This window comes from Chionomys nivalis, chromosome 8 (genome assembly GCF_950005125.1).
Source record: "Chionomys nivalis chromosome 8, mChiNiv1.1, whole genome shotgun sequence".
In the NCBI taxonomy this organism is placed as follows: Eukaryota; Metazoa; Chordata; class Mammalia; order Rodentia; family Cricetidae; genus Chionomys; species Chionomys nivalis.
Genome location: NC_080093.1, coordinates 91,902,081 through 91,918,910, shown reverse-complemented (window position 1 = coordinate 91,918,910; position 16,830 = coordinate 91,902,081). Strand labels below are relative to the sequence as shown.

The window sequence follows — 16,830 nt, the reverse complement described above, 5'->3', positions numbered from 1 at the left end:
CCTGGATGGGAGGGAAAGTGAAGAAGAACTGAGAGTAGTTAGGGGAGAGAAAACTGTAATCAGAATATATTGCATAAAAAGTATATTTTCAATAAAAGAAAAAATAAAATAATAAAAGTTTTATGTAAAATAATAAAATCAAATTAATTTTATAATGTTTATTTACTATTTCCTTGTATATAGTGTCAATTCAAAATAAATAAATGAAATGCTAGTAAGATCTGTCAAGGTATCATTCACAGCAAGATATGGGAATGAGCAACATTAGGGACAATCAAGAGATTTGACACGGAAGTAGACACTAGGAAGTGCTCAGACTGTTCAAATTACGTTTATTCATTATGCAACAAATGTAGTTTTGATTTAACAAGTCCCACTCACATATATGAAGTCATAGAAATGTACATATAATTCCAGAATGCAAAACCTTTAGGGCCTGGGTGCAACAGAAGACCGTAACCAAGCCAAATCCAGTCAGCTCATCTGCCATATCGTATTCATTTTATATTGTGGCTAACTTGTACTGACTGTCACATAGAGCTGAGCTTCACTATTCAGGAAGAGCCATGTCAGGTCTTGCTCCAATATGATTACTTAACAATTGAATGTCACATATATACACTGAAGGTTTTAAGGGATGTAGAAACACATGGGAGGCCTTTAAAAATATAATGGCTAGGATGTGGTGTGGCTCACAGACAGAGCACTTGCCTCCACGTACAAAGTCCTGGGTTAAATCCCCAGCTCACCACAGTCTTACCAACTAAACAATTTTAAAGACATCCCACCTCCAAAATTCTCTTTTTGCTTGGATTCCACGGCCTATGATAAGAAGCCATGAAGTTGAGAGCAGGGTGGCAGGGAGGGGAGGCCTGAGTTGGAAGGAGTGGGGTGATGTAATGAAAACACATTACATGCATGCATGAAATTTAAATGGAATCTAAGAATCAGTCAGATTAAGAAACCTTTATGCCCAGTGCATGTTTCTTACCCATGTGTGACTGCTGCAGATTGCCTGTAGAGATATGTTTAAATGTCATTTATGAAATCTTGTTTTCTTTACATTCACATTGTATCAGTGATGATCTGGGGGAGATAAGACTCAACACACCATGATGAACGTCAAGGAAAAAACTCATACTTACTCTGCAGCATTTAAATGTTTTATGCAATGCAAACATTATTTCTGATTACCAGTATCTTCCCCCAGGATAGGCCTCATCTTCTTACAACCTCCTAAGCAGGTTCCATATTCCCTGCTTGATCTCCCTCGTTCTTACTCCATAAACAATGGGGTTCAGAGCTGGGGGGATGAGGTGATGCAAGACGTTGAGCAGGATAGGGATATCCGGGGGAATCCTCTCCCTGGCCAGGTTAGTGATGACCAGCACCAGCAAGACTGTGCTGAAGAAGAGGATGAGGATAAAGTGGGAACCACATGTGCCTAAAGCTTTGGCCATAGCTCCCTCAGCTTTGATCCTCAGCACAGCCTTCAGGATGAAAGAATAAGAAAGAATAATGAGGATGAGGTCAGAACCCAGCAGGGTCCAGCCTACGACAAACTGGTAGAGCTTGTTAAAAGTGATGTCATCACAAGAGAGTTTGGACACGGACAGATTGGTACAGATGCAGTTCTTGATTGTTCTTGCACAGTATCTCAGTTGGGAAGAAAGTACAGGGATAGGCATAGTAAGAATCCCATTCCGGGCTGCCACAAAGATGGCAGCCCTAGCCACAAATTGGTCAGTGATGATGGATGGGTACTGCAGAGGCTTGCAGATGGCCACATAGCGGTCATAGGCCATGACCATGAAGGTGCAGGACTCCATCATCAGGAAACTGTTCATGACAAACATCTGGAGGAAGCAGGCAGAGAAGCTTATGGATTTGTCGTCAAACCAGAAGATGGCCAGGACCTTAGGTATGACAGTGAGGCAGAGCACAATGTCCAGAAGAGAAAGAAGGCTGAGCAGGTAGTACATGGGCTCATGCAGAGAGGCCTCCATCCTGATTGTGATGAGAAGGGTGGCATTGGCCCCCATGGCCAGGAGGAAGAGGAGGCTGAGGGCAGGGACAGCCAATGCTGCCAGGTCTGGTAGTTAGGGAAACATATGAGGAAGAATTCAGAGACAGGAACGGAAGAAATATTTTTCTGTGCTTCCATGTGTTGCTTTCCGATCATGACTGACACCAAAAAACCTTGGGACTATAACAGAGGTAAATCATTCACACACTATGGATACCCACAAGGTTAATTTCACAAATAATCATTTAAAAGTAGTCTAAGTACCAGTGAGTCGGCTCAGTAGGTAAAGGCACATGCTGACAATTCTAACAACCTGAGTTCAATCCCTGGACTTACATGGTGGAAGAAGAGCACTGACTCCCACAGGTTGTCCTTTGCCCTCCACATATGTGTCATGCATTCACGAGACACCTCTCATCCTCACATACTTAATAAATAAATAATTTTAAAATCATAAGGGTTAACCTGGCATTGTCCTAGGTGCCCTCTAGGAATTGACAGAAAAGCTATATTTCCTGATTTTATATGAATAATTCCTGTTTATGCTGTTTTTATTTTTATATCAAATATGATTTAAAAATTGTATTACCATCCTTCTTAAAATGGAGTGCCATTGTTATTTAGCTTTGCAGAGGAAAAAACAAAGGCATAGGTAAGTAATGCTACTTTTCTAAATCACAGTACCGAAAACGTGAGCTCTATAACTCTCTCTATTACATGTTCTTGTCACTGAAACAAAATGCTCAGGCCTCAAAGTTGATCAGCCATGAAGTCTTCACTCAACTGTGTGTTTTTTTCCATCATCCAAGAGAAGATATCACAGTCAAATAAGAAGTCAGGTTCAAGTGAATTACTATACTGTATCTGGTGACTTAATTGGAGATACAGCCTTTATTTGGACATAAAAAATGACTTCAATTAAGTAAAAAAAAATAGACTCTGTGTTAAGATACAATAAAGACATCCCCCAATGTCCTAGACAGTGTGTGAGATGAGAACAAGAGATTTTAGGAGCCAGCAATTTTTTGGATACTATCCACTGACTTTCATGATTCCTCCATGAGTCATTAAGCAACTTCCCACTAGTTCCTGGCCTGGTAAGTGATAGCCAACTTATGAAACATTTATTGAGCCAAAGTTTTACTTGGTTTCCACACCAGGGCTGTTCTCTGAGCATTGGTTGATATGCCCCAGTGACACTGTGTTTTTAAGGCTCTGATAAAGCCCACACTTTGACATTTTCAACTCAGCAATAATAGTGGTCCTGCTGAAAACTTAGGTCTCCTGTGGCCAGCTTCCTGCTCTTGTCTGAGAGAACAGAAGCTACTTTCTTAAAGTAAAGAAGTAAGTGTGAGTAGTCAAAGGCATTTTGGAGATAGAAGCTAATTTACTTTACTCACGTGTTTTGCCAATCATGTTATCACCCTACACAGCCTTCCCAGAACTATAAAGTCTAGAACAAAAATGTAATGCAGACCATGTGTGTAGCCAATGGCAGTTGAGTACACAGTATGGGGCAGGACGGCCAGGTACTTACACTTTCACTTTGGCTGTTGTTGGAGACCAGCATCCACAAGGATACCACTTACCAGGGTAGGGGCGTGGGGATTAGAAAAAGAAGTAAAGAGACTGAAGATGCAAGTGAAAATAATAAAACAGAAGCATGGGATAGAAACAGGAGGGAGTTCCAGTGAATACTGAAATCTGACTGCATTTAATTTTACATATACTTTTATACTCCAATACAACAAAGGGGAGAAGGCAAAAGACTACTTTAATATGATACAAAGAACAACTAGAATAGTTACTTACTTCAATACTTGAGACATCAAGTCATTAATTACTGAGAAAAGCATTCTGTTGTTTAGACAGTGAACCCACCCTAGACCATGTATCCTGAAGGCAACCCTTCCCTCGCTCAAACCTCTTAATTCAAAAGAAGGAGCAGACATATGCTAGAATTCTCCGACTTTTGGTTAGGGTGGAGAGAATCTACCTGTGTGGGCCATCTTAATGTCCAAAACATCAAGTAACCACACCCTAGATCAGGGTGTGTAGCCACAGTTGTTGTCAACAACTTTGAGCAACCTCAAACTCTCTGACCTTCAGACTAGGTGGAAATAGGTTCACATTATTGGGCCCCCACACACTATGTGAAGGTAAACTTGATGTTAATTTAATGGCATATCTTACTTTTAAGTGGCTTTTGGAAACTTATTTGGTTTCATTTCTGGGTCCATTAAAAATTACAATTTTACTTTCTTTTCATGAATATCTTCCCTGTAGGGATTTCTTTACGAATTGGTCTTCTTTGCTTCAGCATGGGAACCCACGAAAGACAGGATAATCAGCACATGCATTGCCCCAACACAGGCATCTTCCAAAGACTAGCTCTCTATAAAAGAGTAACTCAGTTACCTCCATCTATCCCGCATCCTGTTGTTCCTTCACACCTTCCTTCAGATATAGAAACTTCTATAAGATATAGAAACTTATATCTACTTTTTGTTAAGAAACATAGTTACTATTTACTGTGGAATGTCAAAATTTTCAGATATCAGCTGGGCAGTGGTGGTGCACACTTTTAATCCTAAGGAAGCAGAGGTAGGCTGATCTCTGTGAGTTCAAGGTCAGCCTGGTCTACAGAGTGAGTTACAGGATGACCAGGTCTACATAGAAAAACTCTTTTAGATATCAACAAATATGGCACTAGGCACATCGTTTCTGTGTAAGAAATACTTAGAAAATAGTACCAATTAATTATAATTAAGAAAAACAAACCAGGAAAGAACAAAAAGGCAAAACTTGAGTTAGAAAAAGATGCAAAATCTAATCACATATAAATCCAAATGAACCATATTTATCCTTTCCTATAAGTCAGAATACCCCAACTTACCTTGGCTAGATGATAGTCAGCTTAACAAATAAATGTCCTTATGTAAAATAATCTTCATCATTTCCAACTGCTATGAAACTCACTTTCCTAGAATATTAAAGCAAAGAAGAAGAATTATATCCATATTCTGTCTAGTGTCTTCAAAGGATTATGGTGTTTTGAGCAATGGAAGAGATAATTTGATGCAGCCCAAGAGACAAAAATGTACTAACATGTCAGGTAGGATGGAAACCCAGAAGGGTAACTATGGCAGCCAGAATAACTGACCTTCAGTCATCTAATTCCTGTACAACTTTTGTACAGAGGCTGAATTATAGTTAATAAAACTAACATAAACTTATTGAGACTCTCCTAGTTTCTGGCTCATATATACAATAATAAAAGTATAGATTTAATCTGAGAATATTTAGCCTGAAAATATCTGTTTCCTAAATGTGTAGTGTACAGCTAACACTGAAAAAATGGAGGACCCATAAGAAAGTAGGGGTGTTCCTGACTTCAAGAATCTAAATTTTGGATATCAGGCTGGCAGCAATCCTACTGGAAAAAAAAAATCCTTCTTTCTGACTGTATTAGACACCTGAGTCACCACATACCCCACCATCTCTTCTTCAAATAGTCCTGCTTCTAAGCCAAGATCAACAGCTCTCAGAGGCTACACCACTAATACTATTTATATCAGTCGGTTGCCCTATTTAGACCAGTCTCTCAAAGATGCCAAGGGAATTTTCATGACCTAAGCTCCACTCCATCTCACTGCCCACAGGGACTAAGGCCACTTTACATATCTGAACTGAGATCATATAGCTTATTCCTTATGAAATTGAATGAGAAAACACAGAAGACAAGCACAATATTGAAGTATTACTGGGTAGGGAAAGAAAGTTAAGTAACATAAAAATGACATAGGAATTCTAGACTGAGAGTATATGTATTTGAAAGTGAATATTTTTGACTAAGAACTTAAATGTCTCCAGATGAAGTACACTCTTAGAAGAATGTGCTTAAGCAGTGGTGAAATGAGGCCATTTCTTGACTTTTTATGGGGTTACATAATGACGAATGATTTTAACAAGTTCCCACAAATTCAGGTCTTTTAAGACCTTTGCGTACTTGCTCACTTGTTAATGGAATTTAAACATTTGAGTATGTGTTTCCTTAGCCAGTCATACGCAGGACCAGTTGGATTCCAGGTATCCTGCATCTTGCTCTGGGAAATCTCCCATAAGACATCATCCCCGCTATTCAGGAATTGGATGATCTTATGGAGCAAGGTAACCAGTGCAGGGACACAACCATTAGAGAATTATAGCTGGGGACAAAGAGAGACATGTCAGACTGCCCTACAGCCCTCAAGCACGACTGGACAAATGACAGATGGCTTGGGCTGGATCTGCATGGGCGTAAGGGAAGCACAGGCCTGGTCCTTTCCTAACTGTCTTCCACTTCCTGATCAGAGAGGTAAATGCATCTTTCTGTTTGTATGCCTGGAGACAAAGGTTTTTCTTCTTCTCAGTAAGGGTCACAGAGGACCACTTACTTATACAAGCAGCTCCAGACTTTTCCTCTGGACACACAAGTCACAGAACACAAAGAGGTGGGTGATGCCAGTGAACAGCACCATCACCCCTCAGTTACCCTAGTATTGCTCCTATTAAAGCTGTGGACACGCTTCCCACATGCAGAGTGCTACTATCCTTCTCATCTTAAAAATGGAAAAAACAGTCTGAGGCTTGCATCAGAATGGGATAGCTAGGAAAGTAAATTGACCTTCTCCTTTTGTGGAATACTAAGCACTGATGAGTGAATTTTTGTACATGGGTAGATTTACCATGGAGCTCTCAACATTACTTAGTAATCACTGTTCACTTAATTTCAGGGGGGAAGGAAAGCAAAAGCTGGGAGATGTGTGCTCTTAGGAACTGGCGTTTGGAGTTGTTACACTGAGAGTCTCTGGGTCCTATTACAGTCATTATTGCTTTATGAAGAAGTTACTCAGAGTCATCTATTGGTGTGTCATCTCTAATAACTGAGTTGTGCCTATCTCTATAGATATGTGTCTGAGTCTCTGTATAGATTAATACTATTGCAAAGTGCATCTGTCTCTATGATACAGATAGAAAGTCACAAACATTATCATCCCAACTCTTTGTTGCAATCTTGGATGTGTGAGTCACATGGACCAGGTAAAACAGGTGACTTTTCTGTGCCTATTGTTAGCATAAACAGAGGCAATAGCAATGAATTCTCATAAGATCAAGAGACAGAATAATGAAAAGTTTGAGACAGGGGAGCCTTGACTGCCTTAAAACTGAAAAGGTATTTGAGATTTTATTCCTAATCATCTCTTATTAATAATGTTAATAATGGTACCATAACTCAGAATAACATGCATATAATTTTTGAATGTATAACTTGGTATTAATGGGTATTAATAACAACTTACATGAATGACATTATTTATTTTACAATTTGTTGGGGAACCTCAGCCAATCACCTTGCTTGAAGGGCGGGGTCCCCTGAGGTTATTTTTTACTAATAAAGATTGTGGGCGTACTCTGCGCGCTCTCTCTGTTTCCCTGTTCTCCACGGGAACCTCGGCTTCGTAAGTCTTACCCTTATTAAAGCTGAATATTTAATATAATTTCTGTCTGCTGTTCATTTACGCCATAACATTTTGGAGCTCTACTCTGGGGCTCTCTGCCTCCGCCCCTGAACTGCCCGGGGCGCAGGCTTGAATTTTAGTCAGTACAGCCACGGCTGAACGGCTGAACGAGTGCAACCCTGCTGCCTGAATAAACAGAACTCAGGCCCCTGCCATGCTGCGGCACCAGGGCGGCCCCTTGCCCGATTTCCCGGCATTCGCACCGCTGAGCAGCCAACCCGCCAGCAATCGCAGACGTAAAGCATGAGCAAGCCAGCAAGGGAGCGCAGGACTCTGGCCCCAGCGTGCAACAGCCTAGGCTAGGTGGATGGGCGACTCGGCCCGCACTAGCCTGCGCAGCCCTGCCCCACCCGCCAGACTTGCTTGGGCCTTGCAACTGTGGTGCAAGCACCTCTGTATTCAGCCCCTCCCTCCCCGCCCCCCCCCCCCCCAGCACCTAGCAGTAAAAACACCGTGACACAACGTGCCACTGCGAATATGACTGCTCTGTTCTGCATCCCCTCCCCACGGGTGGCTGAGTCCAGCCTTGTCTCTGTCCGGTTTCCTGGCCCTCCCCCTTGCTGCTTACAGTTACAGTTTTTGAGTACTTGTTTCAGACCGGCTCTGGCTTCCCGGCCAGGTGGACTCAGGTGCACTTCGCCATCTACTGACAGGAAACAGTCATTACAGGTAAAAGTTTCTTTTATAAATAAAAATAAATACAGATTTGATTGAAAATGTCTGAAAACATTACCATTCAAGACTTTAACAGCCTTTTTGATTGTACCATGTGGGAGATTTTACAAGAGGTGTCTGTCACCCCACATCTATGGATCTTTCTGGGATTCGTAGTTTTCCTTGGTACTTTATGGTTTGATAATAGAAATACGATAAAGTCTTTACAAGACGAATCTAGGATTCTTAAGGCAGAGGTTGAATGCTTAAGAACAATTGAGACTGACAACAATCTCCTCAAGAATCAATTAATAGATCTTTGTCTAACATGACACGGTCAACTGAGCAAAATTTAGAAAAGGTACAGGCTGATATTAAGGAGAAATTCATTACTATGGAAAAGGGAACAGCTGATTTGGATCGTAAGCTTCAGTCCCTTTCTGTAGGAACTGAAACATTAACTGAGAGAATCAAAACTGTAGGAACTGAAACATTAACTGAGAGAATCAAAACTGCTGAATGTGACAATCGGATTTTGTCTAAAGGATATGACAGATTGGCAGACAGATTGTCAATACAAGAAGGCACGGTTCATGCCATGAAAATTATGTCCAAAGATGAGATGCTATCTCTAATGGACAAACTTCATACCTTAGAATCCTCAATGAAGGCTTTGGAACACAATTCTGGACAGAAGATTCAGGCCTTGCAGAAGGCAATAGTGACTAGAATTGAAAAGATTGAGGAATTTCTAAATTCTGATGAAGAGGAGCAAAGGGTAGAAAGGCAATTTTTAACTCCATCTGTGGGTAAATCTCTCTGGGATAATTCCCACAAAGCTCTACCCAAAGGTCTACCTGCCTTTCCAGTAATAAACAATAGAGAAAGTAAGAAACCCTAGGGTCATCAAGGAAGATACATGGGAGCCTGTCCATATGAATGATCTGGAAGAAATTAAACAGGCTGTTATGAATTTTGGGATGCACGCCTCCTTTGTTACAGAGATACTGAAATCTTGTTCTGGAACAAACAAGGCCACTCCCTTTGATTGGCTCCAATTGGCTTCTGCGGTCCTTGAGAATGGACCACAATTGAATTGGAAATGCTTATTCAGGCAAGAGGCTACACTTTTAGAACAACAGGAAAGAGCAAAGGGAATTGAGATTTCCCTAGATCAAATTCTAGGTGAAGAGATCTTTTCCGACCCTCGGGAACAAGCTAATTATGATAAACACACCCTATCCATATGTGTACTACAGCAGCCTTAGGGGCTTGGGACAGGGTGCAAGACCCAGGATAGAGAATGGAATCATATGTCAGATTTAAACAGGGTCAGAGAGAACCCTTTAGTGACTTTTTACAAAGACTAACTAAAGCTGTACAAATAGGGACATCTGACCCAGAACCAAGACGTATAATAATTGAGTCTTTGGCTTATGAAAATGCAAATGTGGAATGCAAAAGGATCTTGGGGCCTTTAAAGATCAGATCAGTGCCCTTGGAAGAATGGGTCTTGCATACACTGAATGTTGATACATTTGACTATGGCACTGAAGCATGGGTAGAAGAAGCAATTTCCAATGGTAAAAGAAGGCATCAGAATTCCAAATGTTTTAATTGTGGCAAAATGGGTCATATGAAAAGGAATTTTAGACAACGGATTTCCAGAAATAATAACAATGCATCTTCTAGAAATAACAGAAATAGGAGGACCCAGCCTTCAGGTTTATGTAGAAGATGTGGGAAAGGCAGGCATTGGACGAATGAATGCAGGTCTACAAGAGGTAGACAAGGCAACCATTTACAGACGGGAAACGCGAGGGGGGGCCTCACAGGTCCCCATGGCGAATATGGTTCAGTTATTTCCAGTTACTGTAGAAAACATGCCTCGTCAGGACAATTAGGAAGCCCTATGCCTACTGTTACAAGCAATAATGATCTGAAGGATGAGTTCCATGTGTTCTGGCAAACTTCTTTGATCAAAGACGAAAGCTAAGAGTGTGTGTAAATGGCATTTTTATTACTGACCTGCTGAACACAGGTGCTGATGTAAGTATCATTACCCCAGGATCTTGGCATCCGTATTGGCCTCTTCAGGATGTAAATGTTCAGTTCCTGGGAATTGGAACCCTATCTTGAGTAAGGCAAAGCACAAGATGGGTTGAATGCATAGGGCCAGAAGGACAAATAGGAAAATTAAGGCCATATGTAGCCAATATTTCAGTGAATTTATGGGTTTGTGACCTATTACAGCAATGGAATACCCAAATTAACATTCCTACTGCTTCTAGAGCCTATATTTCTGAGAATACTATTAAAAGATATTACAAACGGAGAAAAACGGCCATTCAGGCTGTACAAGAACACAAAGCAATTGATGTCCCTTCAGAGATACCAACAGCCTTGCCTCTAAAATGGTTGACTGGGAAACCAATATGGACAAAGCAATGGCCTTTAGCTGAGGAAAAGTTACAGGCTTTAGAACAGCTGGTACAAGAGCAATTAGATGCTGGACATATAGAAGAATCTACCAGCCCTTGGAATTCTCCTGTATTTGTGGTTAAGAAAGAATCAGGCAAATAGAGAATGGTAACAGATCTCAGGGCTATCAACAAGGTTATTTAACCTATGGGCCCCCTGCAATCTAGAATTCCTTTGCCCTCTTTATTACCAAAAGGATGGCCTCTCATAGCTATTGATTTAAAGGATTGTTTCTTCACTATACCTTTACAAGAAAAAAGATAGAGAAAAATTTGCCTTCACACTACCTATTTATAATAATTCTCAACCTGCGAGGAGATATCAGTGGGCCGTTCTCTCACAGGGCATGTTAAATAGCCCCTCCCTGTGCCAATATTTTGTAAATCAACCATTGCAAATAATACACAAGAAATTTCCCAAGTCGATAGTCTAACATTACATGGACGACATTTTGTTATCTGATTCAAACATGGATACCTTGGAAAGAGTGTTTGAAGAAATGAAGATAGTTTTACCAAAATGGGGATTGCAGATTGCTCCTGAAAAGATTCAGAGGGGAGATTCTATTAATTATTTAGGTTATAAAATAGGTTTGCAAAAAATTAAGACACAAAAGGCACAAATTAGAAGAGATCAGCTACGGACTCTTAATGACTTTCAAAGACTGTTAGGAGACATTTCCAGTCTACGACCAGCTATTGGGATAACACCTGATCTAATAATTCATTTGAACAAAACCTTGGATGGTGATAAAGATTTGAACAGTCCTAGAGAATTAACAACTGAAGCAGAAAAGGAACTGACAATGATTGAGGAAAAATTACAAAAGGCACATGTGGACAGGGTGAATCCAGAGCTCGATTGTATTCTCGTCATACTACCATCAAAAATTTCTCCTACAGGAATTTTGATGCAGAGAGATGATATTATCTTGGAATGGATCTTTTTACCACATAAACCAAGTAAAAAACTAAAAACTTATGTGGAAAAAGTATCTGAATTAATTATAAAAGGCAAGTTGAGACTTCGTCAACTAGCAGGCATAGACCCAGCAGAAATTATAGTGCCTTTCACTGCTGATGAACTAAAGAAATTATGGGAAGATAATGAACCATGGCAAAGAGTTTGTGCTAATTTTTGGGGAGACATTAATAACAACTATCCAAAAAGCAAGAGACTTAACTTCATAAAGAGAACTTCTTGGATCCTTCCTTGAATCATCTGTGATGCTCCAATAACCGGAGCCCGTACATTTTATACTGATGCCAATAAATCAGGGAAGGCAGGTTACAAATCAGAAGACTTGAGTAAGGTGGAACAAAGTCCTTATGATTCTGTTCAGAAGGCAGAATTATATGCCATTCTTATGGTGCTAAGGGATTTTAAAGAACCTATTAATATAGTTACTGATTCACAATATGCAGAAAGAGTTATTTTACATATTGAAACTGCTGAATTTATACCTGATGATACAGAACTAACCTCATTGTTTATCCAGGTACAAGATATGATCAGGAACAGGCTTTGCCCTATGTATATAACACACATCCAATCCCATACAGTTCTACCAGGTCCTCTAGCACAAGGTAATGCAGAAATTGATCAATTGTTGATTCGTAGTATGCTACAGGCCTCTGAATTTCATAAAAATCATCATGTTAATAGCAAAGGCTTGAAGAAAGAGTTTTCTATTACATGGCAACAAACTAAGGAGATTGTAAAGAAATGCCCTACTTGCTCTTTCTATAACCAAATGCCACTGCCTACAGAGGCACTCAAAGGAATGAAATTTGGCAGATAGATGTGTTCCACTTTGCAGAATTTGGCAAATTAAAATATGTTCATCACACCATTGACACTTATTCAGGCTTTCAATGGGCAACTGCTTTAAGTTCAGAAAAAGCTGATTCAGTAATCACTCATTTATTAGAAGTCTTGGCTATCATGGGTATACCTACAAAAATAAAGATGGATAATGGTCTTGCTTATGTCTCTAGGGAAATGAAACGGTTTTTTGATTATTACAATATTAAGCATGTTACAGGTATACCCTACAATCCTACAGGTCAAGCAGTCATAGAAAGATCAAATTGAACTATAAAGGATATGTTAAACAAACAAAAAGGGGTGGAAAACACCCCCAGAAATAGGTTACATAATGCTTTATTAACCTTTAATTTTCTCAACGCCAATGAAAAGGGGACTACGGCTGCAGAAAGACATTGGATAATGGAAAAGTCTGTTGAACTAAATCAACCAGTTTATTTCAAGAATGTGCTGACCTCACAATGGAAGCCAGGAGATGTGCTGCGTTGGAGAAGGGGTTTTGCTCTTGTCTCCACAGGAGAGGAAAAATTGTGGATGACCGTCAAAATTAATAAAGGTTCAGTTTGAAGAAGAGAAGCCACTTGGAAAAGATAAATAACAATTCATTCACAAGGATGGCAATCATACTGATGGTAAGAAATACAGATAGGTTGGGGGCAGGGTTCTTATTTCCACAAGAAAACACTCATCTTCAAAGAATTTAAGGGACCCTGAATATTTAATTACTGATGGATGGAAACTAGTTACGACCCACAAAGGATCAGCAATAAAACTAAACATGTGTTGTAAGTATTAATTTTTTATATGTCTTATCAAACATTTCTTTATAAATATGTAGAGCTGGTTTTGGAGTTGGACTATGGCTCAGTCCCTCTTCAATTCCAAGCCTGTTGATAAGAGATATCTCAGAGTTTCCGTCTCAGGTCAGGAGCCATGAAATGGGACAGAATAAGAATAATTATATACTTGATAAACTTTCTTTGCCTTTCCTCATATCTGTGTCTTTCTTTATATGTCAGTATATGTCTTTGTTGTTAACGTTTAAATTTCCCATAACAAGCAACAAATTTTCCTACAGTAATCTTTGAAGTTTCTAGGATGAAGATGGGACCCCACAACATCAACTCAACCTGGTTATTATGACGTCATGATTTTTTTAGCGCTAAAATTAGACCTGTTTTTTGGTACCACCTGCACGAGACAGTTTCGAATGGTGCACATTTTTGACAACACTCTGGCAGGACCTTCTCAAAACGCTCAAAGGCTAGTTACAATTTTCTTAGGTCAAAGGTTAATTTGGGAATTTTACCATCATTTGCTTTCACAGGACCCCCTAAAAAGAACGTCGTCCCCATGTCAGCTGGAAGTAATCTTAGAGGACAACGTCCCCTCTCCCAACAGAGTTTGCCCTCAGGGTTAGGGCATCATTTAGTGGTTGGTATAGGGTTGAGGGGATGGGGGAGATATTTTATGGAATTAGGGGTACTTTCAAAAAAGGGGGGGATTAACTGGTTTGATGGGATGATTGGTATTTGTGAATTACTGATTACTATTTTCAGAAAATTGTATTGGTACTGTTTCTTGTATATTGATATATTGAATATTGAATGTGAGTGCTCCTACCTCTATTTTTTGTATAAGAGTATGCTTATAACTTTGTCTATATTGTATTGATACATTTACCATATTACAATGTACATTTCTACCTCTTATATTATTTATATAATAACATTGTTTACATTTGATATGTAATGACATTGTTTACAGTTGGAGACCATTGTCTTCATATATTGCACAGTTGTTTATTCTCTTAGTCTTCAAGTTAGATAGGTATTGAGAATTATATGTTTGTCATATTTATTTTTAGGATAATCAGGTTTTTTAGATACATAGAGATTATATTTAGTATAGATAGTATAAATCTTCAGCCTCTTCGAAGAGCTGTAGAAAATGGCCTTTAATCTAACCTAGAATTCTGTGCCAGTGAGACACAATCACTCTACTCCCGAGAGAATGTTGAGCAACAAAGACAGTCCACTAGGAGCTTGTCTTCTTGGCAGAACTGACCTTTGGGTTAAGAAAAGCCCATACCTCAACTACTGACAAAGATACAAAATATCCATAAGTGGATGAAACAGGATTGTCTTATCTTGCCAAGACAGGGTAGGATAGTTCTAAAAGGCTTCTTGCCTTTAATAATGGTATGTCAGTTATGTTAGGCCTTAGCCAAAGTTGGTTGACTCAACATTGCAAACGAGACTTTGGGTGATTGCCCAGGTAGTCAGTTGTCTCTGTCATTGTTGAACATTTTGGATATTTCTTGTTTGTTAAGTAATATTACTTCCTTTCTCAGATCTTTGACAGAGTTGATGATTAGATAATTGTAGTTACTCTCTACGTTATTTAGACTCCTTGAAATAGAATGCTTAGTATATTTATTATTTGTTCCTATTGTATGTAGTTGTATTTGGTTTGGCTCTGTCTTATTTAGACAAAAGGGGGAGATGTAGGGGAACCTCAGCCAATCACCTTGCTTGAAGGGTGGGGTCCCCTGGGGTTATTTTTTACTAATAAAGATTGCGGGCATGCTCCGTGCGCTCTCTCTGTTTCCCTGTTCTCCGTGGGAACCTCAGTTTCGTAAGTCTTATCCTTATTAAAGCTGAATATTTAATATAATTTCTGTCTGCCATTCATTTACGCCATAACAACAATTATATGAGAAATCAAGGTTTAGAAATTTTAAGAAGCCTGTGAAATTTTATTATCAGAATACAAAATAGATGTAGGTTGGAATTTTTTGTAACTTGAATTTATTTGTTGTAAAGGGTAATAGGAAGCTTAAATTATCAACTTCAATAAGATCTGATTTTAAGATTGTAAAACACTAGAAGAGTTTTTCTAATGACAATAAATCAAAATGGTATAGATAAATAAAGGAGAATCATGAGATAAGGACAATATTCTCAGTTGGGAAGGCGCTGTGAGTTCTTGTAAAGGAGGGGGCACTGGGCTCTGGATTTCTGTGCATGAGAGGAATCAGTTCAGATAAGGGAGGGAGGTGGCAGAAGCACAAGTTCCATGTAAAGTAAGGCGGTGTGGTTGTAAAATCACAACAGTGTTGTGAGCCTGTGTGATTGCACAATTACAATATGTCATAAGCCTGTGTGATTGCACAATTACAATAGTGTCATAAGCCTGTGTGAGTGTACAATTACAATAGTGTTGTAATGTTAACAGCAAAACATGTGTAACTGGAAATACACAACTGCCAGGAAAACAACTCAACAAAATCTCAAAGCCTGGCATGCCTGCCTATAATTTATCCTATGCATGACATACACAAAAATGGTTACATACAAGGAGGCACCTGATAATGGTTGAATTTTAGGAAGGTCCTGTGACTTCAAGATTGAAAGTTGATACATAACAAAAATAAATATCTAATTGGAAAATTCAGGTAAGAGAGACATGGAATGTGTACACAGGCAGCGAGAGGGGGAACTGATATGAAGGGTGACGTGAAATGGTGAAGGTACAGTAAATGAGGACTGTAGAAGGGACAAAAGACACAGCCGTAGGGTAAACAAAACAAGTCTCAAACTGCATACATATATAGGGATTTCATCATAAAAATACTGACATAAAGTACATGAGGGTATCTGGGAAGGTTGAGTAAGCCACCCAGATTTGAACATTGAGTGTATGGGCTTAGGGAAGAAGAGAAAGATGCACAAAAATGAAAATGAGCTTGGAATGAACTGAAGTAAATTAACTAGCTAAAACCAGGTGGTGGATTAGTCAACAGAGGGGAGATAAAGCGGGGAGATCCTGAAACCTGGAGCCAACCTGAAATACAGAGGAGAACATTGTGGGATACAGTCTACATCAGGAACAGCTACTGAGTACTGCGTCCGGAGGGGGAAGAGCCTTCAGCACTACCTACACAGTGGTAAAGACAATGCTTTCAGATAGACAGGTTCAAATATAAGTCATTGAATGACAGAGTTAGCATCTCTCTCAAGGCAGCTGTGTGCAGTGTTTGCTCTTATCTCACATTACAGCTGGACTCAACTAGTTCAGATGTGTGGAAGGCTCATCTGTAAAACATTTGTATACAGAAAATGTTTCCTTCCTTGAATCTAAGTTTATTCCCTCTTGTTGCAGCTTAAGTCACGTCATTCTCATGAACGATACCCAGATCTGCACAGTGTCTTAGCATATGAAGAATGGAGAAGTCATGACTTGAGGGTCTTTTACTCTTCTTCCTCTGCACTACTGATC

General features: G+C 39.5%; 1 protein-coding gene across 1 annotated transcript; it reads right to left on the bottom strand.

Moving 5' to 3' along the window:
- Positions 1-1,226: 1,226 nt before the first annotated feature.
- On the bottom strand, positions 1,227-2,182 carry LOC130880353 (olfactory receptor 56A4-like). Its single transcript, XM_057779341.1, is given in 2 exon segments — positions 1,227-2,065; positions 2,068-2,182. Coding segments are annotated over 2 exon segments (954 nt in total).
- Between the last annotated feature and the right edge of the window lie 14,648 nt (positions 2,183-16,830).